The sequence below is a fragment of the Fundulus heteroclitus genome, chromosome 3 (assembly GCF_011125445.2).
Source record: "Fundulus heteroclitus isolate FHET01 chromosome 3, MU-UCD_Fhet_4.1, whole genome shotgun sequence".
Classification (NCBI taxonomy): Eukaryota; Metazoa; Chordata; class Actinopteri; order Cyprinodontiformes; family Fundulidae; genus Fundulus; species Fundulus heteroclitus.
The window spans coordinates 37,993,102-38,020,890 of record NC_046363.1 but is presented as its reverse complement, the minus strand read 5'-3'; the positions used below and the strand labels follow the sequence as shown (position 1 = coordinate 38,020,890).

Genomic DNA, 27,789 nt, shown 5'->3' with positions numbered 1-27,789 from the left:
GAGGACGCCGTTAAAAGCTAATTGACTAGTGGCGTTTTAAACCAATCGAAGCACAGACGCATTTGTGTCTACTCCTTCTATAATTTTTTTTAAACCTCCCATGAGATCCAATCTGAATTTTGCAGCTCAAGTTTATTTTTCATTCAGGTCTTCTTTAAATGAGCTGTATTAAACCAATTTTCATAAGCTGACATGATTTTCTGAGGCGTTAATAGAATATGATTGACGCTATAATCAAATCACCAGTGTGATGTTTACTACACCTCTTATTACATGGTTAGCGTCAGCTTTTCTGCAACCACGCAAACTTCAATGTAGACACAAACTGTACACTAATATGTTATGATACTGGCGAGTGCAGAAAAGTCTTACTTCCAAGCACTCTGACGTATTTTGTTATCTTTTAACTGTTCGCTTCTTTCAATTTACTGCCCTCTGAACACCTTTGTGGCAGAAAATGTGTTTGTACAATTACAGTTTAATCTGCTTCTTCTCATAAATGTTTTAAACCGTGTCAGACTTGCTCAAACGTTCAAAACATTCAGTCAAGATGTTAACCCTTTGGTGCAAATTTTATTAATGGATTATTTAATACAAAAACACAATATTTGTATGAATTAGATCGTTTTCATGATCCATTAGTCTTCGATATGTCAAGGATTATCAATAAATGTGATTTAATTGCTTAAGTATTTATTATGCCATACCAGATACTCCTTAATGGGTTAAAATATGTACTGAGCAATAATAAAATCCTTATTTATTTTACTCTTTTGCTTAGGTCCTATAACTGCTTTGTTCCTGATTTAAATGTTTTTTGAATATTCAACTATTTTAATTTGATTGTTCAAATGCTTTTTAGCTATTAGAATTATTAATTATGCATTGAGAAATCTGCCATGTTAGTTTTTCATACAGTAAATAGTACATGGGGTTCCTTGATTGGGATTAAAGTGTGTTATTTATCAAAAATTATCAACAAAATTGGTTTAATTGCATACGTATTATATGTCTAATAACACATATTTCCTCTAGACAATTGCTGAATTTTTTTTGTGTTAGTTGGCGTAAATACCTTAATATATCTTTATCCCTGATCAAAATGTTTGAATATTCAATAATTCCAGGAATTTTTCCAAAAAAAAAGGTAAAAAACAAAGCAACTGGACTTGTTTTCTGTAGCTGAAGACGTTTCGCTTCCTCTCCAGGAAGAGTAATGTGGAGCAACAAGCTTTATACAATTGGCAAACAAAGGCCTTGTATAAAGCTTGTTACTCCACATTACTCCAGACTTTTTGAATTGAGAAAGCTTCCTGGGGAGGAAGCGAAACGTCTTCAGCTACAGAAAACAAGTCCAGTTGCTTTGTTTTTTACCTTCTTTTTTTTTTTTTTTGGAATGACCATGACCTGGATGACTGAGAATCTTCACCAGCATCTTCCAGGAATTTTAATTGTTAGGATGCCTGTTTTATTTATTGAAATAATACATAAAGACGTACATAAAATAAAAAAAATGTTCATAGAAAATAGAGAAAAGGGGACTGGTCTGGGTGCCATCCTTGTTGCCAACATCTTGTTGACAACAAGGATTTGTTGGATCTGCTAGATCCAACAAATGGTCTAAAAGTAATGAGGTCAATATTTTTAGCAGCTAGACTTTAGTCTTATTTTCTAAATTTGAAGGCACACTGGTTTTAATTAACTTTACTGAATAGGAACCACAAACAACAAAATTAAAATTAACCTTTAATATCATTTACAGTAACACTCAATGCACTTTTAACATTTTCTACTGCAAGTCACGTTCTTTAACAATCTCTTAATGTACTGCATTTATTGTTGAAGCCGTAAATATTGGTTTATGTTCTAATCTATATATTCCCCCCCCCCCCCCCCCCCCCCCAACCTCCTCTGATCGTCCCAGCTGTGTCCTGCCGCCAGCTGGACGGGACGCAGGCCGACATCAGCGAGTGCTTGAAGTCCGCCAAGGCCATGCCCACCATCACTCAGCGCTGTCAGCTCCCCTGCCAGGATGACTGCCAGTTAACCAACTGGTCCAAGTTCTCGTCCTGCACAGCTGACTGCGTGGGGGTCCGCACCAGAAAGAGGGCATTGATAGGTGAGGACCGAGCGAGACGGCTCAAACAATGGGCTGTTGTAAACCCGTCTCAAAGAAGCTCGTTTTCTCTGCAGATTAGTGTTGGTGAGGTAACACTCGGAATAGCCAAGCCCACTTTGTTTATAAGGCACGTTAAAAACAGCAGGCACTGAACAAAAAGAGCGATGATAAATAAAAACGGTAAAATTCCTAAATTAACTGATCCAAGTAAATGTAGCAACATGAAAACACAACACAGAGAACAACTGATTTACAACTTATACTGGCTCGAGTGCCAAAAAGAGCAGGTGGGTCATAAGAGTAGATCTAAAAATGTCTACTGCTCCTCTCTGCTGGGCCTGTGCTTCTGTGCCCACCATAGAGGAGCAACATCATCAGGCCAAGATGTTTACTCTCATCTGCAAGCCAGCAACCTCTATTTCAGGGGTGATGTTCTCATCCTGGATAGAGAGAAGCTTTGGGTTGAGAGGGACGTAAGGGAAGCCATTTTTGGAAACAGAAACTGGCCGTTGATACACGGGGGGAGGCCTACGTGTCTAATTGTCCGCTCTAACAACGCTGTTATTGTGAGCATGACTCGGCCCACGGGGGAACCATTAGCTGCCATCAGAGGACTAACCATTGGCTGTTAGGCAGATGGTCCTCTTTTACACGTCAACAACCAGTTTTGATAATCACTGTTTAACTTTTTAATCCATTGTGCAAAGGTCCTGCTTACAGGGCTGAGTTTATCTGGAACTAAAGAAGTCTTTTGGAGAAGAGACGAAACACTTCAACAAAGAAGAACCTGTCCAGACGACCTACTTGATTTTCTTTTTCTATCTGGATTATTCAGATGCATCAGGAAAGAAAGCACGATAAGCTATTTCCAATTCAAGACATGAATGAATGAAGCTTAATTTGGTAGTACTTTTTAGGTGGTACAACTGAATATCATCTACATTGTAAAATATGAAAGTCTTTAAAAGTTGACACAATGTGCAAAACCAGCAGGGGTCTTAAAGTGAACATTGGGGGCACACCAAATAGGAAGGTGGGGGAGATTGGCACTTTGAAGTAGCCACAAAAGATATCTGTCAGATGAGTTAGAAGAGAATCTCTGCAAAGCGGTTCGCTGCCTCCTGAGCTAGATTTGATATCGGACTGCATCAAAAACTGAGTGCAAGGCCAGCGTTGGCAGCACAGAACATTTAGTTTCATCACCGCAGCACAACTTTGTGTGAGATTCTCTGAATGAAAGCGGTCAGATCTGCTGTTCTGATCTAGATTAGCTGTTAGCTGCGTCACCACAGCCCCCTGTAGAAACCTGGCAACGAGCGGAACCACAATGAGCGGTCTGTAACTCACAAGGAGAGAAGAGTCTAGATTTTCCTATTTCAAAAGTAGGGAGACAACATCATTCCTGACACTACCTGATCAGAAGCCAGCGAGGCCATGGTTATAGTGAGCACACTGGAATGAACGCACTGAAAGGCGTTTTGCACAAAAAAAGAGAAGAAGAGTACGCTTTCATCGTACCAACTAGCTCAGGTGAAGACGCCTCTACAAAGCTTATTAAAAAACGGCAGGCTGAGCTGAAGAGGGAGACATCAGCAGAGACGTCGATAAGGAGATTTTATTTCTCACATTTCTGCTTTTATGAACAAAGAATGTTGACTGTCATTATTTGAGGAAATAGGAACTTTGGGTGGACGCAATTTAAAGGAGTAACTATGTCACTAATAATGCTCAATAAGAACACTATATTTAGCCTGTGTTATCATTTCCCCCTCGCTCACTGTTTAGTCCACTAAATCTGGTTTAGCAGCTTTTCTTCTCCTCATGGTGAGCTGGGGAATTTGGAGGATCATAAGGAAAATATTCATAAAAACATTGTCAAAACAGATTAGAAAGTTCCGGATTTCCCACTAAACCTACAACATGTGTGACTCACAAAACATTAGACATTTAATAGTAACTTCCAAGTTTTAGTTCAAAAACTAAATTGTATATAACTTCTTTTTAAACTCTTCACAGCCTTGTCACAGCCATATATTAAGGTGGGTGGCAAGGAAAAACAATATTGTTACACATAACGTATTCTTTTCTCCTGCCTGTCAGTTGTTGGGATGTTTCCAGACAAATTATAGCATACTGCTTCGATACAATTAAGGAGCAACTTTGTTCTGGATTGGCGAATAAACGAGGCAAAAGCATGAAAATGATTTTTCTAAAAAAAAAAAAAAAAAAAAAAGGAGAAAACAGGTAGTTATTTCAGGTTTTCAAAAAGAAAATTGTCTCCTCACTTGCATGTGAAATGGCTGCTTAATGATGGACTGCTGGAGTGAGAAAGTTGCTCTGAATTGAGAATCTAAAGTGAGGAGGAACATCGGGTTGATTTAGTTCATCCACTACATGTGCATGAGCACTATTTAAGGTCTTAGACAATAATCTTAGTATTTCACCATTAAGAGTCGAATGGAAAACAGAACACATTGGGGTAAACAGATCTATAGATGACAACTTTAACAGTGTTTCTGTGCATTTTCTATGCATCTTCACTCCTCAGGGAGAAGCAAAAAGAAGGACAAGTGCAAAAACACACAAATGTACCCTTTGAGCGAGACACAGTACTGTCCCTGCGACAAGTACAACGCCCAGCCAGTGGGGAAGTGGTCTGACTGCATCCTGCCGGAGGGAGGGAGGGCAGAGAGCACCGCAGGGATGAAGGTCCAGGGAGACGTCAAGGAGTGTGGACAAGGGTACCGCTATCAGGCTATGGTGTGCTACGACCAAGACAACCGGCTGGTGGAGACCTCGCGCTGCAACAGTCATGGTGAGTCTTCACAAATCTGGTTCTCTACCAGACGCTCTTGGTTTCACTCTCACAAACGGTGTTGGTTCAGCAGGTGTCATGTTTCCTGTCTGTCTGTTTTTTTTGGGCTGGCTGGGCTGTTTTTTCGCATCTTATTCTGCTCCACTCCATTGATTAGAGTGAGCAGATACACCCATTATCATTCTCTTCTGCAGCAGCTCAATTAGTCAGGCCATTTTCACCTGTTCACTTGCCTCATTCACATACTTGTTCGTCCGTGCGTTCCCCGTTACGTCATAAATAAAAGCCATTGTAGTCGATGGGGCAATTCCCAGCAGCCCGGTGGCGCTACGGCATGACGGAGAACCCTCATCCGTTGTCCGTCAGAAATACAGATCGAGTCTATTTGTGATGGATGACTGGGTGAAATGCGTCTATTGCCTAAAACCAGAAAAGCTAGACAGGAAGTCAGACACAGGAAGTGTAAAGCGGATCCAGCAATATTTCAAACTAAGGAGGCAGGGGGCAGGGCTTTCTGGATGCATGAACGGATCCAGTTTGGATTCCTGCGCGGCACATTTTGCAGTGAACGGACGGAGCACACAAGGAATGTAGTCAATGTTAAGCCAGCTTAAGTGTCACTGTTTCTAGCGTTCTCTGCCTGCCTTGCCTGATTTGACCAACTTCTTGTTTCTGGATTCCCCTGTCTCGTCTTGCCTTGCTCGGGAACATCAGCGGCTTTCTGATATTCTGGATATTCATTACCCCGATTCCAGCCAAGCCCTTTGGACCTGCCTGCTTTCACCCTGTATGACCCTAGCTCCATTCACGGACCAGCCTCAGCCCTCTCTGCCTTGTAAGACTCTATTGGAGGCTTTACCTGCCTGCACCAAGAGGTTTTGTTTGTTTAATGTTGTAATAAACATTTTGAAATGCAAAATTGTGTCCAGCTTCAATATCGGGTTCGGATTTGCTGATCATAAGAGCAGGTCCACAAAGACCCTTTTAGACCCTAGGCTCCATGTGGCCCAGGCTCTGTTTGGCGTCTCCCACTACTGCTCACTGATTAGCCAAGATTGAGAAGAAACAAGAAGGCTTCCTCCAAGAAAGTCCAGGGAAAAGTTCAACTGAAGACTGACGACGAACGGAGAGGGTCAAACTGAAATATAATTTTACTATTTACAAACCACCTCTGCTAAAGAACACTCCGCCAAATGAGCGTAGTGCAAACATTCAATATCCAACCTATACAAATTATTTCACTACGATCAAAAGCCCGCGGTTTTGCGCTTATTGTCTGTCTTGCCATGGCTGAGGCACACACGTTCTCATAAAGCCTTACATTTTAACTCCATGAGGCAAACTTTGGAGCAGATCAGACAGTCTTGTTTCGCCCCTCTGCTTCTGGGAGCACTGTGCAAAGAGAACGACAGAATCCCAGAAGACTACTTAAAGGCTGGTTAATCTGAAATGCTGTTTGGATTTAAGCACAGCCAGGAGGAGCTTTGCTTCCAGGAACTGGAAGCTGCAGTTAAATAAACTTCTTGGTCATAAGGGAGAACTCCAACCCAGATGGTCCTCTGTTCTCCCTGGGCAACTTGAGAGAGTCTCTCTCTTGGAGCTGGTTCCAGATCCCTAGCTTTGACTGGAGGTGAGCCCAGGTTTATGTTACTGGAATTGCTCCAGCTTGCACACAGGCTCTGGCACTTTTCCCACCAGGAAGGTGATTTTACACATCTCTGGAACCAGATTTTATGCTGCCGAGAAACCAGCATCTCTGGCCTGAAGCACCCAGATGAAGCCGCACCTGAACTCGACATCCTTCCCTGTAGGTCAGAGCAGGTTAGCAACCTTTACAATCCAAGAGCTGTTTTTTCTTCACCCTCCCTCCTACTAAGCTTGTTAATGACTACATATTCATTTTAGAATGTAATTTGTTTTTCTATTTTTAGATTGTCAAAGGTTTTAGAAGAGCATTAGAGGTAGTCAGGGTTGCTAATGGGATTATATTTTTATATTAGTTGAAGAAAATATAAAATAACTAGCATGTTTATTGTGACTTGTGTTGACTTGGTAAAAAAAAAAAACCTCTCACCTCAGAATACAGAATCTCTTGTGCATCTCTAAAACTTACTGCGTACTGAACAGACTTACATTGAAAATGTACATTCCTTTGCATTCCCAACACAAACTGATCTGACACAGTCAGCAACTCCATTGAAACAGAACCTCTTATTTCTTTGCTCCTCTCTGGTTTCCGATCGATAATTCCTTGGACACTGACTCTGAAGGCAACAGAAATTCACCTTTATTTGTTACAGTTTCTCTCTGTTTTTCTTTCTTGTTTAAGTCTTTATTCTCTAAACCCATCCAAGCTGGCAAAGACCCAACTATAACAGTTTTTTTCTAGCTCACTTCAGGGTAACAAGCCAACAATACAGTTTTCAGATCCATGGTTGGCTCTATAAACCTAACAACCTTCTCCCAGAGGCTGGATTAATCGAAAGAAGTTATTCTGAAGTATTTATTCGTCTTATGTAAATTTTTTCCAATTTGTAGGACTTCAGTGTTTTTCAATGGGACACAGAGATTATAACTTATACAGACTGAAATACCACTAGTGTAATGTATTCTCTTGAAACTAAAATCACAAACAGACTTCAGTTTTGAATGCCTATAACCTACACTGCAAAAGGGGAGCTAAAAGTAAGTAAAACCTTCTTGAATTGAGTGTACTTGTCCTTGATTTAAACAGTTTAATAAGATCATCTGCCAATGTAATGAGTATTTTTATCCTAAAAATAAGATAATTAGACAAATTCACTTGAAATAAGATGATGGAGATGAGTTGTTCCTATTTCAAGTGCAAAAATCTTATTCCACTGGAAAATCATATTATCCACCTGCTCATATCATGGGGCAAATACATTAATTTCAAGAAAATATTACTTACCTTTAGTTCCCTTTTTGCAGTGTATGTCAGTTGTTCTGTTACCATCTGAGCAATTTCTTTGACCAACTTTACATTCAAGCTGTTATGCGTGTTCTTTTATTGCTGTTAACTGCAATTAATCATAGTGACAGCTCCAGTGGGGATGTGCGTGTTGTTTTAGCTTGCTCTTGTTGCTGATGCTCGGAGGTTTGGTGCAGCAGCACGGCACAAGAAACGACCAGAAGCTACTGATCTTTTGCTGTTAGCCTGACTACAGCATTTGGTGACAGCCTGGAGTGCATGTTTGTTCTTTAACAAGAGGAGTAAATAACAGCACCAAAGGCTTTTGTCAGAGGGAAAATGTTTGCAAGCTTTAGGAACCCCCTCACAATGCCTCCCCTTCTTTAGTGTTAGGTGCCATATGGCTTAGTTCATCTGATCGTTTGAAATTAGCCAGGGCTCAATGATGGTGGATGGTTAATATTTTTTTATATTTTTATTGGTCAGTGTATTCCAGTGGGCTGTTTCTAATGGATAGTTGTATTTAAAGTTGTTTATGTTAAAATCTGTTGGTGACCTATATTAGTTTTGGGTCCTGACTAAGGCAGTTTATTCATCACTATTAATGTTGAGAATCGAGGAATAGAGGAATAGAGCCAACCCCAAATATGTTGTTGAATATCAGTTGTGTCAATATTTGAGCACTAGAAAGAGCTGCCGCATGGCCGTGGCAGCAGCTGCCATAACTGTTTTGTTTGCTACGGATCTGGACTGCTATTTATTATTCCTAGTTAAAAATCAGAAATACTCACCCCTGTCATGCCTGAACTTGATGAATCTATTCAGATTTGTTGAAATCTACTTTATGATCTGTGAAATCTTTACTCCTAGTGTGAAAATACAACAATGGATATTTTTAAATATATTTTAGAAATATGTCTAGAATTTTTTTTCCTCATTCTTCTGAACCTAATCTGACACAAATTATCTCAGGTAAGCGGGTTCATTGGCTCCAAACTGCTTCAGAATATTTGACTTCCATAAACTACAGTTCAAAAAAATTGTATGTTGTTAAAAAGTCAATATTTTTGTCACTCATTTCAGATATATATAGGTTCATTGCACATAATGAAAAACTTCAAGCCTTTATCTCTTGTAATGTTAATGATTATGGTTTACAGATAATTAAAACCCAAAAATTCAGTGTCTCAGAAAATAAGAACATTACATAAGATTGGTTAAAAAAAGGATGTTTTAAACAGAAATGTCAGGCTTTTGACAAGTCTGTTCATTTCTATGCACTCAATACGTAGTTGAATGAATTACTACATCATTGAAGAACTTTAGGGAGCTTCAACAGGAGTGGACTGAGGCTGGGATCAGCTCATCAAGAGCTATTATGCACAGATGAATCCACCGCATTCCTCATGTCAAGCCAGGCCTGAATCAGAAACAAGTGGGGGCAGAAGTCTCTTAACTGGGCTAAGAAGTAAAGAAGTTGACTGCAACTTATGGAAATACAAAATACAAAATCCTATTTTGAGATGCAAGTTGAGTTTGTATTTTATGTGTAAATCAAGGTCCCAGAGTCTGGAGGAAGAGCGGAGAGGCACAGAATCCACGTTGCTTGAAGTCCACTGTCAGTGATGGTTGGGGTGCTGTTTGCTGGCCAATCAAGCAAAGTGTTCCTTTGCTCGATTGGCCAGCAAACAGCCTGGGGTTAACCCCAAAGTGAATCTATAGAGGATTGTTAAGAGGAAGATGAGGGAAACCAAACCCAACAATGCAGATGATCTGGAGGATGCTGTCAAAGTAACCTGGGCTTCACATCAGCCGATTGATGCAATAATTCTAGCAAATGGATCCAAACCAAGTGTTGAGTGAATAAAAATTAACATACTTGTCATTTATATTCAATATTCTGACACATATTCGGTCTCTGTCCCACCAAAAATGCCACTATAACAATAAAGCTTCTTGATTCTTCATATTGATGAAAATGAGTGATCATGTACAACAACAATAAAAAAACACCTTAGTTAGGCTTTGTTAGTGGTAGCTGATGATCGTTGATTAATTGATCATATGGATGACTTTAAAAGCAGTGTTGCCTCTTTGGTGCTCTGTAGTGCTCAGGTGTGTTACTCTCTTCTGGAAGGCAGGTGCTATCTTAGCCAGGAATTTGGATTCAGCGACCTTTGAAATGCAAATAGCCATATTTGCTCTTGGTTCCATGGAGCTATAAGTAACACTGACACCTTGTGGCTCAAATCTGTACAACAGCTTGCCAATCACAATAATCGAATATGCTATTTTTAAACGGTGTGTTGTTGTGAATTTTTACTTACACAGGATAGATCTACAATGTTGTATTCTGTTCTACTTCTGGTCTGCTTCTCTTACTGGCTTTCATGTTAGCAGGCTAGTGCTCTTTCGCCAACATAAAATACCAAATGCTGTGCTCTGTGTTGGGAACCCTGGGAACTCTCATAAGATTGGTTGAGGAACCAGGAAGTAAACACAGGCTACACTCTGATCCGAATAGTTCTGGACCTTACCTCTAGTTTTGAAAGGAGATGGAGAGGATCCATTTATACGGAATGTTACTTCCATCCAAGGTGACAAATGAGAATGATTTAGGTTGATTTTACAGTAAATATCTTACTTATAGCTACTTTAAAGTTGAGGTTGGCAGTTGGAAGTTTCCCCAAGCTTGCAGAAAATAACTGCTAACCACTAACGTGGTTCACTTCTTGCGACTCTCAGCCATGTTCAAAGTATACGGTGAGAGCAGCGGAGCTACAATGAACGGCTAACACCAAAGCTAACCTAGCCGTTAAGCTAACCGATTACATAAACACTATAAGCCAGCAAGCAGAAACTAAAAATGAACGAGCACAAACACTGGTGTTACGTAAGCACGTCGGAATGATTGGCATTCAACCAGTAGATAAAGCGATTCCCCCAGATCTTCACTGACAGAGGAGAGCGAAAGCAGGAACTAAACTATGACAAATCCCTGCTCTTCACACCTCAGATGTGTCTTAGTTTTTACTGGCCTGCAGCTCCCCCAGAGATAGATTTTTTTTTTAAAACCCCTTTTTCTGAATACATAATGTATTGACTTCTTCCAGGACCGTTTTACCCATAATAACCATGTTTCTGAACAGAATTACCATCTATAACTTTAAAGCTATAATAGCTTTATCACCCTTCTAAAAAAAATTCAATTATAAATAGTTTTCCATTGAAAAATTTTCAATAAAAAAAGGACTGCAATGTTTCAATTTTTAAGGTTTAAAAAGAAAAAACATATAATGTAAGGCATTGTTCTATATTTATGGAAATTGACAAAAAAAAAAAGGTCAAAGGTATTAAGAACCTTTTTGTGGAGGCTATAAACGCCACTCGCAGCGTCTGAGCCACAGGCTGGAGACCACCGCCTTAAATAAAAGTAATGTAATGTGCCATAATGGCAAAAGAAAAAAGAAAACAGCTAAGTCTCTAAAAGCCTCAGGTAGCTTATTAAACATTAAAGTTAATTTTTATTTATCTGAAGGTATTTATAGAGCCCTCCCATTTTCAACATCTTCAATGCATTATAAACAATTCTGCTTTACAATCCTGGGGTATAGGGGGACATAAATCAAATCTGATGTTACTCCTTTTCTGCCTTCACTTCTTGGTTCAAGGTATTGCGTTTATTCTAACAGAACCCGTCACTGAGTCCCATTTCTCTGTTCGAAATTCCTCCGAAGTGAAACATTTGTTTGTGGATTTATTGCTCCTCTCTCACAAAAGCAGCGGGCTTATTTTAAATCCTAAACTAAACAAATTTGCTGTCCTTTTTCTGACTGAATCACTTGTGTCCTCGTTGTTAGGTCTTATCTTTGATCCGGAGGACTTCAAGCAAAGATTTGCGCCTCCGAAACTCGTTGGAAAAATTGCTGTGAAATGGAATGTGGGAGATGCCTAAATGAATGCATCAGCACTGTGCATATATAAACAGGGTCTTAGTCTCCGCGTGTGAGTCACAGATTCAGATAGTTAATCTGACTGTGGGTGTGACGGGAGCTCATCGTCAAAAGATGGGCTTGCATCTCTGTGTGTGTGTGTTGGCACAGTCTGCAGATATTTACACCTGTGTGACTCCTATTTAGTCTCTGCCTGTGTGGGTCCATGCATTTTTTATTTTAAAGCATAATTGAGTTAATGAGAACAAGAAGTGTTCCTTGATATGTTCACAGTAACCAAGCCATGTGAATCTCCAAGCTATCATTAAATCTATTTTGTTATTTTTTTCGGTCCGCCTCTCCCCGGCAGTTTCTCGATCCAGTACCTCCATCTCAGCCATCGTCACTTGCAATCTTGATTAAAGAAAAATGGTCCCTCTCTGACTCTGCAGCTGGCATGATGCTGTTGGCTGTGATGTAGATCAGGCAAACTGCGCCACTCAGATCTCTTTATTCTACCAGATAAAATAGGGAAGTCGTATAAAGGCGTGTGCTGATTTAAAATTCGGGAGGTCCCTTTTTGGAGGGTGAGCGAGCATTTCAGAGCATGGGACGACGACAGTGAAACTGGAAATTTAACCACCGGCACACACAGATTAACACAGCGTGAAGCAGCAGGGAAATGTAATTAGATACTTTGAGTTTTAAATGTCAATCCTCAAAGTTAAGCTTGACGTCAGAAACATGAAGATGTACATTTTATTTGAGCATTTTTAATAATTTTTAATATTACTATTATTTTTATCATCACTATTTCACCCTTTATATAATACTTTGCAAGGCCCTCATTTTGCAATAGCATTAGCACATTTCACAAGTCTGGAGCAGTCAAAGAGAGATCTTGGATCATTCTGCCTTGCTTCGGGGGGGGGGGGGGGGGGGGGGGGTATAAAATGGCACGATTTTGAGTCTGAAACATTTCTGTGTTAATTTGACCACATGTTTTCACTACCAATCACTGTCTAAATTTCAGCTTTCTGGAAGATTTGCCCAGAATTTTATTTAAATCATGGATCCTCCACCATACTTATAAGTAGGCATGATATGCTTTTCCATATATTCATCCTTTCTTTTAGAGCAAAGTCACCTGGGGGATTTGTTATGGTGGGACAGAAAGCGCTTAGCATCTCTTGGTGATCACAATACTTTTTACTGCAGTTCCCTTGCAGCAAAATTTTACCCCCTTTACAATCGTCCTCACTGTTAATGTCAGCTACACACATTTATATCCTTGTTCTTCCTTGTCTATCACAGTTCATTATTTTAAACTTTTTAAATGTCAACTGTAGATTTGGGCAGATTTAAAGGAGTTGCTATATTTTATATGCCATTACTATATAATATGATGTGTTTGAGTTACTGGAATGAATTGTTCTCTTGTCTTCCTACCTTAAAGAAAAAATAGAGCTTAGTGTCAGATTTATACTCCAGGCAAACAGGAAACCATGGTTTACTTAAAACAGATTATTAATACTCTGTTCACACTTTGAAAGGACATTACAAAAATATTTAGTTTATAATATTTAAAATAAATTGCAAGGGGTGCCACTAAACACAGCACCAATGTTTTTTTGTTTTTTTTTTTGTAAAAAGTAGATATATTTCCTTCTGTCTACCCAAACAAAGAAGTAGCTAGCTTTTTTTCTCATGTTTTAACATGCAGCCCTCTGCAGGCCTCTGTCTCTGTGTGGATTCATTAAAATGGGATCAAGTGAAGTCAATGTGCAATAAAGAAAAATAGAGATCTTTCCAGCCACCTATAAATATGAGCGCAAGTTCTGTAAACAGCTCTGTTGATGCATGGAAAACTAAATATTTTAGTATCTGGAGAAACTAATTAGGTGACTGTTCATAAAACTGGGTTTAGTTTGTTGGCAGAATCCTGTTTGTTTAAATTTAAGATCTGATAACGAAAACAGAGACCATGGAGAGAATTTTATCCAGTTTTTCTTTTTATTCTGCCGTAATTTTATTGGCCAGCAGGTATTAGTTTGTTGACATAGTATTGGATTGGGGAGGCAGGACCATAAAAGAACAGACTCTGGTGTTTGACATCTCCTGCAGCGGAGAGGTTCACATAAAGTGCCCTAAATCAGTCACATGTCAAACCACAATGACGGTTTATTTAGCCATTCTAAGCAATTAATGCCATGGTGCCTAAATGCTTGTAAGAAATATTTCACTTATTCACTATTGGGGTACAATTAGCAGTCAATCCATCAATCTGTTTTTATTGTTACTCCATTTTTGCAATCTCATCAAGTTACTATTGTAGAGATTTGCTTTTTTTTCATAGAAACATGTGATATGAAGTGTGCTTCTTTACAATTTACTATATGGTGGAGGCAGATACTTCAAGTTCCTGCAAAGCTTCTCCTTTTCTGAAGCCAGTTTTCAGCATATCCCAAATGCCAATACAGCCTTTAAGACTATTGGCAGTAAAAGCTGCTCTCATTATCAGGTAAAATTGGTTTCCTGACAGTTAGGAAAGCTTGCTGCAACAGTGACATGTGCACTTGGGAACTACATCAGGGACTTGTCTCTGGTTGCAAATTGGTTTCAAAGACATCCAAAGTGAGGTCCTTCCTGGACTCTGATTAGAAACCTTCCTGCAAAAGCTGGGCAACGCATCAGTTAAACTAAAAAGAAATGCAAGCTCAGCTGCTGCAGGACTCGCATGACCTGGGCTTCCAAGTGACAGAGCCGGTGATATAAAGTGACCGTGTTTAAGTGCTTAAAGGTCAGAGGTAAAGGAGCTATTTTAGAGTTCATGCTGACCTCAGCAGAGTGTGACGTCCTGGTGTTGAAGAGGGATGTGGACATTTAATACATAGTGCTGTGAAAAACAAGCCCTCAGATTTCTTCTGTTTTTTTGTTTTTGTCATAAAATAATCAGACAAAGATAACCTGTGTAAAAACAAGCATCAGTTTTCTAGTTTTTTTATGATTATTTCATTTATTAGGGGGAAAAGCTTTGTAAAAAAAACAAAAAAAACAAAAACAAAGAAGAACTTAATTTCACCTAAATCTAAAACCTTATTGCACCACCATCGTTAACAGCAACTGATAGACAGTAAATGATTTCCTATACTTTACTGTTATTGCTTAGGAGAAAATTTAGGCCCAGTCTTCTTTGCAGAATTGTGTTAATTCAGCCACATTGAAGGATTTTCCAGCATGGATGTCCTGTTAAAGCTCATTCCAAAGCAGCTCAATCATATTTAAGTTAAGACTTTGAACAAGATGCACCAAAATCTTTATTCTGGGTATTTTGACAAACTCCTCAGCAGGAAGCCCTCAATCAATTAAAATGTTTGTTGAAGTGGCCTGAAAGTTTTCCTTTATAATTCAAAGGTAGAAACCAGAAACACATTTAAGTGATGCTCATTCTGTAGAAAGGAAAATTTAGGGAGATAATTGTTGATCTACTGGAGCACAAGTACATGCTTGTTTGGGGGGGAAAAGCGGCAATTAGCACTGAAGCTCTTTTTTTCCGTCCCTACAGTCTGACGGGTTGATGGCCTCATCATTCTTAGAAGATGTTTTAATGAGACAGGTGTAAAAACACCTGTTTGGGTAGAGGAAAAATGCATAAAAGTTTCAAGCAGTCATTTGAGATGATAAAATATGTTCATATTAGCAGAATGGAATAGTGAAAAGTGTTGCATTTCGTTTTTGATTCTGTAGGTCCATTTATCCCAGAAAGCTAAAATGAAATATGCCAGAGTGCTTTATCCAGCCTGGTTCAGCAAACATGTTTGTGTCAAGAAGTTTTACTGAGAACTATTCTTAATTGACACTGTTTGTTGAGGAAATCTGAAAATTTATTCAGTTCACACGACAAACTGTATCAACCAAGGTTCACTTGTCTATTGAGACTTTTTATTACAAGGAATTGTTTCTGATTCTCTCAGCAAATAATAAAGCGATCTAAACTAGGAAGTAGATGGACACATGGACAGGGACCTGACTTCCCCTGCTCACTTCATGTCATCAATTTTCTTAATGAAATTAAACTCAATTAGAGACCTGTTACATAAGCTAAAAATGTATTATAGTCTCTTCACTAAGCACATTTTCTGTTCTAAACATGGATGTGATGCTCAGGTCTAAAGGTCCAGGCGAATAATTTGTTTTGGGAAGTCCTTCCTGGTGAAAACAAAGAAAATTGAAGCCCAGGGGTAGGAAATGCTCCAAAAAACCAGAACCTATTAACCGCTTTATAACCCTGTGAACTCAGCAAAAATGAATTAAAATAATGAGGTTTTCTCCCAGACCCAACAACTGCCTTAGTGAAATTATAGACTTATGTAACTGACGATAAACTGTGTCTCTGAGTGTGAATGGCGTGTTATTTTACCGACTGGTGTAAATTTAGATTAAAATATGAAGCATAGGTTAATAGTTCAATCAGCTGAATTTGATCAGGAAATGTGGGTAAGAAACGCTGAAGTCCCTTTCTGAATAACTGCACGCATGTGCAAGACCACCCTACCTGCTCTTCCGCTCCTGAGGGGGATTGTGTGAAAGAATCTCCCAATTATACTCTACAAGCCTTACTTGGCATATTATATATTATATTATTATTATAATATTATAATCCTTGCCAGAACAAGGAAAAAAAATGGCAAGCCAAGCCAACTTTATTTATTAGCACTTTAAAAAGTGCTAATAAATTAATAATAAATGTGTAAATCATACATAATAAATAAGCACTTTCCTAATAACATAGCTTGCCAGTTAGACATGTTTTCAAAGGTTTATTTATTGATTGATTGATTCTATTTATGTTGTTTGCGCTAATTATCTTGAATATAGGGAGATTTGTTTGATGTCTCTAGAAGAAAAATGCATCTTGTATAATTAAATTAACTCAAAGGTAAACCAAAATCTACTTTTTGCAGATAAATTGTATAAACTGGCCCTAAGGGTACTATTTTCACATTAAAGTTGTTTAACACTTTGAAAGGTGCTAATAAATATGTAGATCATACATAATAAACACATAAAAGATGTTACAAGCAACTAGAGTAAAATACAATATAAAACACGTAAAAATGTTTTAAATAAAGGTGAATAAAATGATTAAGGGGATCTCTGTCATGCTACTTCAACAGTTAATGACGTAGAACTTGGATTTGTAGAGATGATTCTGAATCAACCACAAGACTTCCTTGGACAGACTTAAGAGAGACCTAAGTTCAGATATTTGAGTATAAGGCATGACACCATGTTTGGAGAAAACTCATTTCAGCTTATCAACACAAACACGTCATAAAAAATGTGAAGCACAGTGATTCAGGGGGGCATGATTCTGGCTTGTTTTGCAAACATAGGACCTGGGTACCTTGCTGTTATTGAGGTGGCCATGAACTCCTCTTCATACCAAAGTATTCCAGATTAAAATGTGAATAAATCTACAACAGATTGGCTGAAGGAGAAAATAATCGAGGTGTTGCAATGACCCAGTCTAAGTCCAGAGCTCAGCTTCGTGAAAATGCTGTTACAACACTTTAAAAAGTGTATATATAGAAATAAATGTCTGCAAACCTTAATGAATGACGCAAAACTTGCTACAACCCTGTCAGAAACTGGAATCATAAAAATTGGTGAGTAGTTGAGGCAGAGGAGGGTTATACCAACCATTGGATCATGTTTTTCACAAAAAGCGTTACCAATTTGATTTCATCTTTGTTTTATAAATACCCTGTGGAATCTGTTTCTCTTTGTACATTTAAGCTCAAAATAAAATAAAATATTTACTAAACCTGGTAAAAACCAGGCTTTTAGATGTATGTGCTTATTTCTAAATCTCAAAAACTGAAAGTGGGAGTACTTTTTTTACTGCCTATACATGCAGCATTTAATAATATTCAGCTACTTACTGAGAACAATATGAATTCCTTCCATTTACGCTATAATTTAAACTCCTATTGCGTTTGTTCCTATCAGGTTATATCGAGGAGGCGTGCATCATTCCCTGCCCTTCAGACTGTAAACTCAGTGAGTGGTCCAACTGGTCCCGGTGCAGCAAGTCCTGCGGGAGTGGAGTGAAAGTTCGCTCCAAGTGGCTCAGAGAGAAACCGTACAACGGAGGCCGACCATGTCCAAAGCTGGACCACATCAACCAGGTGCAGAGAAAGAGAGAGAGAGAGAGATGAGTTAAGGATGCAAGAAGTCTGAGTTTGTTGATGCTGTTGATTGTGTATTAAAGAACTGTGCTACAGCATAAGGAGTAATGGTTATTGAGCAATAAAGTTGAGTTTGCAGAGTTGTCCTTTACCTTCAGCTCATTTGAGTGACCTTTAAGCTTTTTTTTATTGATCAGCAAATCCACTGACAGCAGTGGATTTTGCTACTGAATACCGTCCAACGTGGTAACGCTCCAATGAGAGAGATTCCCTATGGGTCCTTTAAAATTTGCAAAAAGAGCTGCTTCCCAGAGCTGTGGGCATCAGCAGATTCAGACTGAAGGTTGTGTTGGTCCCAACCTCACAGATTCTCTGTTTGGTTCGCTTAGGTATTTATGCCAGAGGCATTCCTGATTATGTTCTCTGAAATGTTGCATTAATCGTGGCACTTTATGAGCTGTCGGCTCGTGCTCATTAATCCATCTGTCTCTTTTTGGTCCACTGCAACGCTCGCCGGATGCGACTCGCCGCTACAGGCCCAGGTAAGAGCAGCTCTTCTTGGCCGTTTGCACTCACAGTGTCGCCCACATCAGTGGGTCAGTGACAGATAAACATGCACGTTTGCAATAATCTAAGAGTGAATGAACAAAGTTCTAAAGCTCACCGGAGCTGCATTTAACGAGCTCTTTTCAGAGGCTTCCCGGGAAGGATAAATAATCTGTTGGAGAAGCTAAATCTGAGAAAGCTGAGTCAAAGCATCACTGTGTATTAGGCAAACCTTTGCTGACAAACCTCCACGGTCCAGACCAATCTGTGCAGAGAAATAAATTCAAGCATGCATACAGTCCTTTTTTTTTGGCTTATTTTACAGCATGAAAGTTTAAGGAGTGAAAGTGTTACTTGCTGCTCTTAGGTGTATGAGGTGGTGCCCTGTCAGAGCGACTGCAACCAGTATGTGTGGGTCGCTGAGCCGTGGAGCGTGTGGAAGGTCAGCAACGTGGATCTGAAGGAGAACTGCGGAGAAGGTGTCCAGACCAGAAAAGTCAGGTATTTGCAAAAGACGTTCCCGATCACACCTCTGAGATCCGATCAGGGGATCCCTAACAACTGCTAAAACGGAGCTTTTTAAACCGATTTCACAGGTGCATGCTGAACACCGTGGACGGCCCGTCTGAAGCTGTGGAGGATTACCTCTGCGACCCGGAGGAGATGCCCCTAGGGGCCAGGGAAAGCCGGCTGCCGTGCCCGGAGGACTGCGTCCTCAACGACTGGGGCCCATGGAGCCGCTGCAGCGTGGTGAGAAAGCCGAATCCTGACGAGCGACAAGAGCAGCAGCAGCTCAGCTACCGGGCAAAGAGGAGTAGTAGGAGGCTCAGACTCCTGCGAAGCCCGCTGAGATTTATCTTGATATCTTTTTCTTGTCACAAATATTTTCCCTGAGGCTGAGGGGAATACGAAGCTTAGTTGCACCGTATTATGGCGAGCAGTGTGTGGATCTTTGTCAACAGGTTATTTCTGGTCCACCAAGGAGGAATAGAGGAGATCCATGAACTGGGGAAGCCAGACAAAGTGGCTTATACATCACCTATATTACACTGTGCTCACTGTGCATTCAGCGAGCAAGGAAGATGATGTATGATAAAGACTCACGGCTTCAAAGCAGGTCTCCAGCTCACATTTAATGATGCAAACACACCTGCGTATGTAAGCTGGAAGAAAAAAAAATCTGCTTGGTTTGGCAGACAGCCACAAATATTTTAAATAATTAATTCTGTTAGGAAAGAAATACTGAATTCTAAAACAACTTTTGCTCAGAGATAACTTCACCGTAAAAGGGGGTTCTTTAAATAGGTAGAATGACACAAAGGAGAAAATCTAAACCTGGAGATTGTCAAAATTAATAAAGTTTCGGTTAGCCAAACTTAACTCAATCAAAAATATTGTTTGAGAGACAACTGCTTCCCTAATAACATAGCTTGCCTATTAGACATGCTTTTAAGGGTTTATTGATTGATTGATTGCTTTTATTCAGGTTGTTCAAGCTAATTTTCTTGAATATAGAGTGTTTCTGTCTTGTATGATTAAAGTAAATCACCCCAAAATCTACTTTTTTGCAGATAAACTGTATAGACTAGGCCTGTTTACATTTTCACATGAACTTGTTTAGTTCAGCAATATTTGCCTTAAAACCAACTTAGTGCTGCCCTCTTAGAGTTGAAAAGCAGCATTTGCTGTTGAACTTTCTTATTGGTTCAAGCTGTACATGCTTTTATCATCTGTCTGTTCTGTGTGTGCTGCATCAAAGCATATTAGTAGAAAATACAGGAAAATTAGAGGAAAAAAATCTGCCGTTGGTTCACAAGGTGTGGACCGCTGCTTCCAGAGCCACCAAACAGACGCATCACACCGGCTACAAGGAATGCTTTGCTTGTGTTTAACTCACCTCTAGTCCAGAGACAACCTCAGAAGCATCTCACTATGAGTCATTATCATAACAAACAGAAACCGATGCTTAAAATAACAATGTTAATACACCTATTCAATTAAGATTTTTACTTTTTCAACAGAATTACTGAAATAAAGCAGCAGAGCAGCGAGATCTGAAGAAAAGACAAGAAACGTCGATAAATATCACTTTAAAACCCCCGTACTTTGCAGTGCAACCATTCTGAAACATGCATTAGTTACTACAACATTTTTCTCAGTGTTCAGGCTAAGTGGATATCGTTTCTGCTCTTTCTCAGAACCTGTTAGGTGTCAGAATATCCTCTTCAGCTCCCAACACACGACTGGTTTCACTGGCTTCACCCGGCCGCTGCTACTCACACCCAATTCTTTCCTGAAAAAGGCTCGGTGCGCCGACTTCCCACAATTCCCTTCTCAACATGCAGTCTGCAGTGGCACCAGCGGGGGTTTCGCACATGTTTTATTCATCGCTTCAGCAATGGAGCCATTCAGAAGGCTATCATTTTCTCCCACTGTTCTCCTTTCTTGAAACCCAGAGGATCTGATGGTTCACTGGTCTAGAAGAATCTTTTTTTCAACGTCCCTGCGATTTCTGGCTGGAAAAAATCAAATTTCACATTCTAGAAATCAGAGAAAGGGGGAAATAGGGAGTTTATTGACTCTTTCAGCTTAGAAACCCTAAAAGGAACAGGAATAATGAGCTATTAAAAGTTAAAATCTTGAATTAATTGTACCATTATAAATTCAGAAAGTTATTCAGAAATCATCCATTTTATGTTCTCTGCTACAGCTCTGGCTTGAGGGATTTCACTTGACTATTATCTCTATTACTCTCTGTTTCATCATTTTATGTTTTCATGCATTGCAGCCCTGCACCAGAAACAACAGCCGAGTGCGGACGGCTTACACCCTCCGCTACCCCGGCGTTGGCAGGCAGTGCCCGGAGAAGTCGGACAAAGAGTCATGCAGTCTGAACCTCAACTGCTTCAACTACTTCTACAACATCACAGGTAAGGAAAATACGCCGTGCAGCCAAGCGTCTCCTGAGAGCAGCAGCGCCGCTGCCTTGTGATGATGGTTCAGATTTTTAAACGGGCTGAACATTAATGGGTAAATAAAAGCAAAACCACTTTAAAACCTAAGCAGACACACGTTTTGTTTTTTAAGACTAAGGTATGCAACCCATAAGTATCTAAATCTAAGTTTTCTATTTGACCTGAAAATGTTGATTTCTTTCTCAGAAGTGTTATTAGAAACATTTTGGCCTCTGCTTTTTTCACGTTTTTTAATTCACGATAAAAATGTTTATACATATTAGTACAGAAAAATTTTAGTAATTTGTCCAAAACTGTCCCAGGTTGCAGAGCTTTCTCTGTTTCTCAGTTAATCCAACAAATATAATCCTGGACATTATTGGAAAGCAATGTTTATTCCAATAAAATTAAGTTGAATTATAAAATAACTCCTTTATAAAACAGCTATTGGCTCCTTTAGTTTATTTTGAATACTTAAACAACTTAACATTTCCTTCTCCCTTTTTTTTTTTTTTTTTTTTTCACAAGATCTAATGAATATGACATGAAACTGTCTCCAGGATAGTTTGTATTAGGAAAAAGCTGTGATTAACTGTTTAGTTTGTAAGACTGATTAAATAATTTATTCATTTCATTATAGATATATTCTATAATGAATCTACCTGTGGTAAAACGTAATTAATTACTCAGGTTACGAGTAAAGGCAACATCCGTGGGTTGGGGTTTCAGAACAGTCTCACTGTGTACGGAGAGGAAAAGATGATATTACTGTTTTACTACAATGGTGATGAAGGATTGTTGAGCTGACATTTTTAAACTCTTACATAAACACTGAGTTATTATTACTACTTGTAAATGTCAGTCTCTGTTTGTGTAAATATAACAAACCTCTGCTCAAGGTTTTCACTAAAGATGCCAACATTTAAAAATTCAGCATGGAACATGATAGACGTTTAAAAGCTTAAGAGGAGGGACCCGGAAAGTTACAACAACAAACAAGGAAGCCCTGCAGCCTGCATTGCTGTTGGGCACATTTGTGCTTTTATTACATCTGAAATATCATTTTTGAATGTGAAGAGAGGCTCATGTTTCTGGTTTTGGAGCAGTGCCGTTGAATAGTTGCCCTGCGCTCCCTAACCCACAGTAGTAGCGTTTGCAACACTAAGGGACGTCTTTTGCTGGATGTCCTGCTACGGTGGCTCGTTAAGTCCAGAAAAGGCGTATGTTTCCTGTGGTTGGGTCGAATCAAGACCAGTTTGTCTTTCAAGTAGAAGCAAACCGCACCAGAGGACCTTGCAGCAACAACAACAACAACAAAAACCTGTTAGAAGGAGCAACAGACTTGAGAGTAAGACAGTGGTTCACAATCCAGTAAAACAATAACGCTAAACAAACAGAACACGGTCCTACATTTGTACTACATTTGTGACATGACTTGAAAATTCATGTTCACAAATGCTCTCCCTCCAATCTGACCCAGCTAATTTTTCACTCTAGAAACACACAACTGGTAAAGACGAGGACTTTCATCTGTCAGGGCAGCAGAAAGTAGTTCTGATATTCAAGGGAGCTCAATATAGATTTAAATGAAATTCCTACCACTATACACTGTGTTGGTTCAAGACAAAAGGCCCAATAAAATATACTGAATAGTTTGGTTCTGATGTGACAAAATGTGACATTATATAAGGGGTAATAATACTATTGTATGGCACCATGTCGATTGGTTGTCCCTCTGTCCACCTCTACTGTTAAAATGTACATTTAAGGGAAAATAAGTCTTTTTTTTAAATCCACTAAGCTAGCTAGACGACTGTCCACTGTGGCTCTACGCTCTTTCAGGAGGAGTGAATCCTGCTTGTGAAGACTCGAAGCAATCTTTTCCTTAGATAGGAAACTTATTGACCAATCTGTCTGAATGATTTGATTGAATTAACTTCGTAAAGCGCCTTGAGATGGCATGTGTTGTGAATTGGCGCTATATAACTAAAATTTAATTGAATTGGATATATTAAAGCCTGCATTATGCCAGAATCAATCAACAATTTTGCCTGTTACCATGATTGAAATCCTTTGCATTAAGTTAATTGCACTAAAAAAGAGAATATTTTACTCAAAACTGAGTAATTTCTGGAAGCAGTCTGAGCTGGAAGTCTTTGAAGGCTTTCCAACCCGCACAATATCGCACTCCCACATCATCCATGCAGAGGTCGCTTCTTGATGTTTCTGGCTTGGATCTTACTGGCTTGGAACTTTCTGAACAAAAGATGAGGTTAGCGCTGATCCTCATTTAATTAGAGTTTATTAAAATGTTCTTGTTCTTAAGTGTCTCTTATATAACTAGACTGCAATCAGTCCTTGTTTTTTTTTTTTTGCTACGCTGAGATAGATGGTATAATCCGTCTCGCTGGATGCACAGTGGAACACGTGTTTCTCAGTGTGTATGTACATAATGAATGAGAAGAGGTTATTATTGGGTAAAGCATCTTTTTTCTCTTGTCAAGTCGCTCTATCCTTCAGTGTTTCTCCAGTTTGTGCAGTGCCTCTGCCTTCCTCTATTACCGCCGCGCCTTCTTGTGTCGTTCTTTTCATTCTCGGTCCCCAGAGTGACACAAGGCTGCTCGGCAGACGGAGGCACAATTCCCCGAGTTGCAAACGATCTCTCTGCTGCTAAAAACAGCCAGTCATCTTTGTTAGCGGATGGCTTATTTTACGAGCGATACCTCAGCCTCTGTTGTTAAAGAAGGTTTTTACAGCGCACCCAGGTTGTTTTGAAAGTATCTGCACCCCAGTTTTGGACTTAAAATGTTATTTCTCATAACTGATATCATTTTTGGGCCAAGTTTGGTTTCTGAAAATTTCTTTATACGCTTATCTGAAAAAAAAAACTAGTTCCCTACTTTTTTAAGGGTGTGAAACTGTATAAATCTTTATGGCCAACATCTTTATGATGTTGGCAGAAATAATAGCGGCAGTCACATTCACTGGCTCTAAAAGAGGGTTTTAGACGGCTTAAATAACCTTATTGTAAATGCAGTGTTCGTTTGTTACGGCGTTGAGCAGCAGCCAAATACTTTATAAAGCTCAACTTAAAACAGACAAAATAAAGGACTGATCATTTCAAGGTTATTGCAACATATGGAAAAACTGGTCCTGTTAAAGGAGAAACATTAGTCATGTTTGGGTTTCACCCTGCTAAATCATCTGTCTGCTTTAGGTGCCTATTTTGTATGCATAACATACCTCCCACAAAATCCATCCAAATCCAGTTCATACGTGGCGCAAGGATTTCTGTGTCAGTACTCCCTGTAATTACATTTGCACTGCAACCCCTAAAAATTATATTTCAGATGTTGTCCTAGACTCACTAGACAAGAACTTTTCAAAGTTGCACAAGTAAAGATCAAAAGTTTCTCTGTTTTTATAACATGTGTTGCAGTTGTTGGCTGCACAGTGTTGCAGTTGGTAGCATTGTTGCCTTGTAGCGAGAAGGTCCTGGGTTCAAATCCCACCCTGGGGTCTTTCTATATGGAGATTGCATGTTCTCCCTGTCCATGTGTGGGCTCTCACCGGATACTCTGCTTTCTTTTCATAGTTCAAAAAACACAACCGTTAGGTTAATTAGGCTCTCCAAATTGTCCTTAGGTGTGAGTGTCATGCATGCAAAGTCCATATAACTATAATAATTTGGCCAGTTGGGTGGATTTTTAGTGCCCTAGATACCCAAACATAACGTACATTTTTAATCGTTTAGATGCTAGAGCTCACAAAGAGAGGTTGGTCAGTGTGATATATGAAATGTAAGATTAGTATCAGGAAATCTTGATTAATCACAACCAGTATTCTCATCAGAATATTAAACAATACTACTAAATATATATTTTATTTGAGCAGCCCTAGTCTCTGTGTTGGTATGGACTAGTTGGTCGCTCTTCCCCACAACCCTTAAAGGAACTGGTAGGTAAAGCAAAGATAATGAAAACTGCACCATGTATTCATTTTCACCAAACAATTACCCTAACCCTGTTCAAGAAATTAGGCTATTTTGTAAAATCCTTGTTTCTTTTATTCAAATCTTTGCAGCCTTGGACTCCCAGAGGTCTGAGAGCAATGAAAGTTGTTTTTCTGCTGAGATATTTTACAAGTTTAAAGTAGCTGCCCTCAGCTTTTTGCTGGTTGTTTGGGTGATTCTACTTTCCCTTTTCTCATAACTTCACTTCGACTATACCTAAAATATCTCCCATAAATTAACCGTTAGCAATTTAAATTTTCCTGCCTGTTCCCTACATTTCTATTTTATGATCAATTGCACAAAAAACCTACAACGATTGAAAATGACAACCAGTTGCCGCAAGTTATTTTAAACTGAGTTTCTGTCTGCTTATTTTGCTGTAAATGTCTCATGGTGGATGCCTACAAACAAACATCTTTTTTTATCTCTCAATCCTTTCAGTCTCTTTTTTTGTCTAGGGGAACATCGCGTATGATGTTGATAAAAGTAAAAGTCCAACCAAATTTCATTGGAACTGATTGTTGATTTGAGCAGCCTTAGACTCAAAGACACTGCAAAGAGGAATTTCTGTCAAAATACAAAAATATCTTGCAGCTGTCCAAACATCAAGATGAAGTATTGAATTTGCTGGCATTCACAGCAGAGTGATGCCAAGTAAGAGAGTCTGGAATTAATAGAATAAGCTGAACAAGGATGATGTTATGTGTCTTAGTACTTAGTGTCATGTACAGTTATGGGGGAAGAACAAGTTTCTAAAAATGAAAGTACAGTTTTGGGAAAAACGTTAACTCAATTATCCTTTTGGTTGTAAACCCATTTTTAGAAGCAATAATCTAAAGAAAGTCCTCTTCTGAGTTACTCTATCAGTCTTTCAAATTGTTTTTGTGACCACTCTTCGTTCAAACATCTTTTCAGGTAATTGGGGTTTGTAGACATTCATTTGTGCACAACTCTTTTCAGATACCACCTCAGCATTTCAGTCAGGCTTTGATTGGGATTGGGACTTTGACTGGGCCATTGAATCTCCTTGATTAATTTATTTTCCAGTCATTCTGCTAAAGATTTCCTGCTGTGTTTGGGATCTTGTTGATAGGCAAGCTTCAGCTGATGACAGATGGCCTTGACTGATAACCCCACCTTGTCACTTGAGTTCATGGCAGCTTAATGAGATGCAGTTTTCCCCGGTCCCGTGGCAGCAAACACTCCTAAACTCATCAACCTTCCCCTTGTGTGTTTTACAGTTAGGTGAGGTGTTTGTGCTGGCATGCAGTTTGGTTTTCTCCAAACATGGTGCTTTACATTATGGGCAAGCATCTCTACTGTGGTCTTATCTGCTTAAAGAACATCTGCTAACTGAGTCCTTTAGATTCTGAGATGGAGCTTTTGTTTTTTGTTTTAATAATTACTCTGAGCACGATATGAAGTTGGGTTGAAATTGCTGGGACAACTCATGAGAACAATTTTACTTGTGAATAATCTTTCTCATTGTTGAAAGACAGACGTTCAAATTTTTTATGAAATGGTATTTCAAACTAGTAAGCAGGAATTTGTTCCTCTAAGGTCCTTTTTGATGCCTCTCTTTCTGGCTCCAGCACAGCAAACTGCTAAAACGTCAGACCTTAGAGAGGGAATTACACGGATCATGATTAGTTCATTAGATACATTTGATTAGCAGCAGGTAGCTTAGCCTTTTCTTCCTAAAGCTATAGCTGGTAATGTTGGAGAGCTAGCAAGATTTGAAAGCGGTACCCTCTAAGCTCCACCACCTCCTCCCCTTCCCATCAAGGAGACATGACTAAGCACCACCACCCCCCCCCAAAAAACAAAAGCAAACTTAAACTCAGATCTGACAGCAGACCTCAGCAGGGCGTAGAACTGACTCAGCCATTACAGCACATTTTGGACATCAACCAAACTACCCCATGTCTCATTCACCTGTAAGTAAGGTTGTTCTTCTCCTCTTCTTCTCCTGCTAACACGGTATTTCAGTTAAGGGTTGTGCTGGATATTTCCAGCAACGGTTAAATGTGATAAGCGTGCAAAGGAAGGAGGAGGGACAGAGGGGGGCGTGGGCAGGAAGAGACATGAAGACATCTGATTGGTCCTTTCTGTTTGGACTGAATAGCAGGGATTGGTCAGAGTTTTTATAGGCCTGCAGCTCTCACACGGGTTTGATTCTTTTTATTATTTCCCTTTTCTGAATACATAGTGTACTGGCTACTCTCAGGATGGAAGGACCATTTCACCCAGTATAACAAAGTGCTTCTGAACAGGATTACCATCTATAG

General features: G+C 39.3%; 1 protein-coding gene across 5 annotated transcripts in view; it reads left to right on the top strand.

The window, feature by feature from the left end:
- Window positions 1-27,789, top strand: part of LOC105935547 (thrombospondin type-1 domain-containing protein 7A) — a 229,492-nt gene that overhangs the window by 167,146 nt on the left and 34,557 nt on the right. For all 5 annotated transcript variants that reach the window (XM_036135332.1, XM_036135329.1, XM_036135330.1 and 2 more), the window contains 7 exons: window positions 1,925-2,119; window positions 4,668-4,934; window positions 17,811-17,989; window positions 18,526-18,531; window positions 18,903-19,036; window positions 19,132-19,285; window positions 21,324-21,465. In XM_036135332.1, coding sequence (XP_035991225.1) covers window positions 1,925-2,119; window positions 4,668-4,934; window positions 17,811-17,989; window positions 18,526-18,531; window positions 18,903-19,036; window positions 19,132-19,285; window positions 21,324-21,465 — 1,077 coding nt within the window. The remainder of the gene's footprint in view (window positions 1-1,924; window positions 2,120-4,667; window positions 4,935-17,810; window positions 17,990-18,525; window positions 18,532-18,902; window positions 19,037-19,131; window positions 19,286-21,323; window positions 21,466-27,789) is intronic.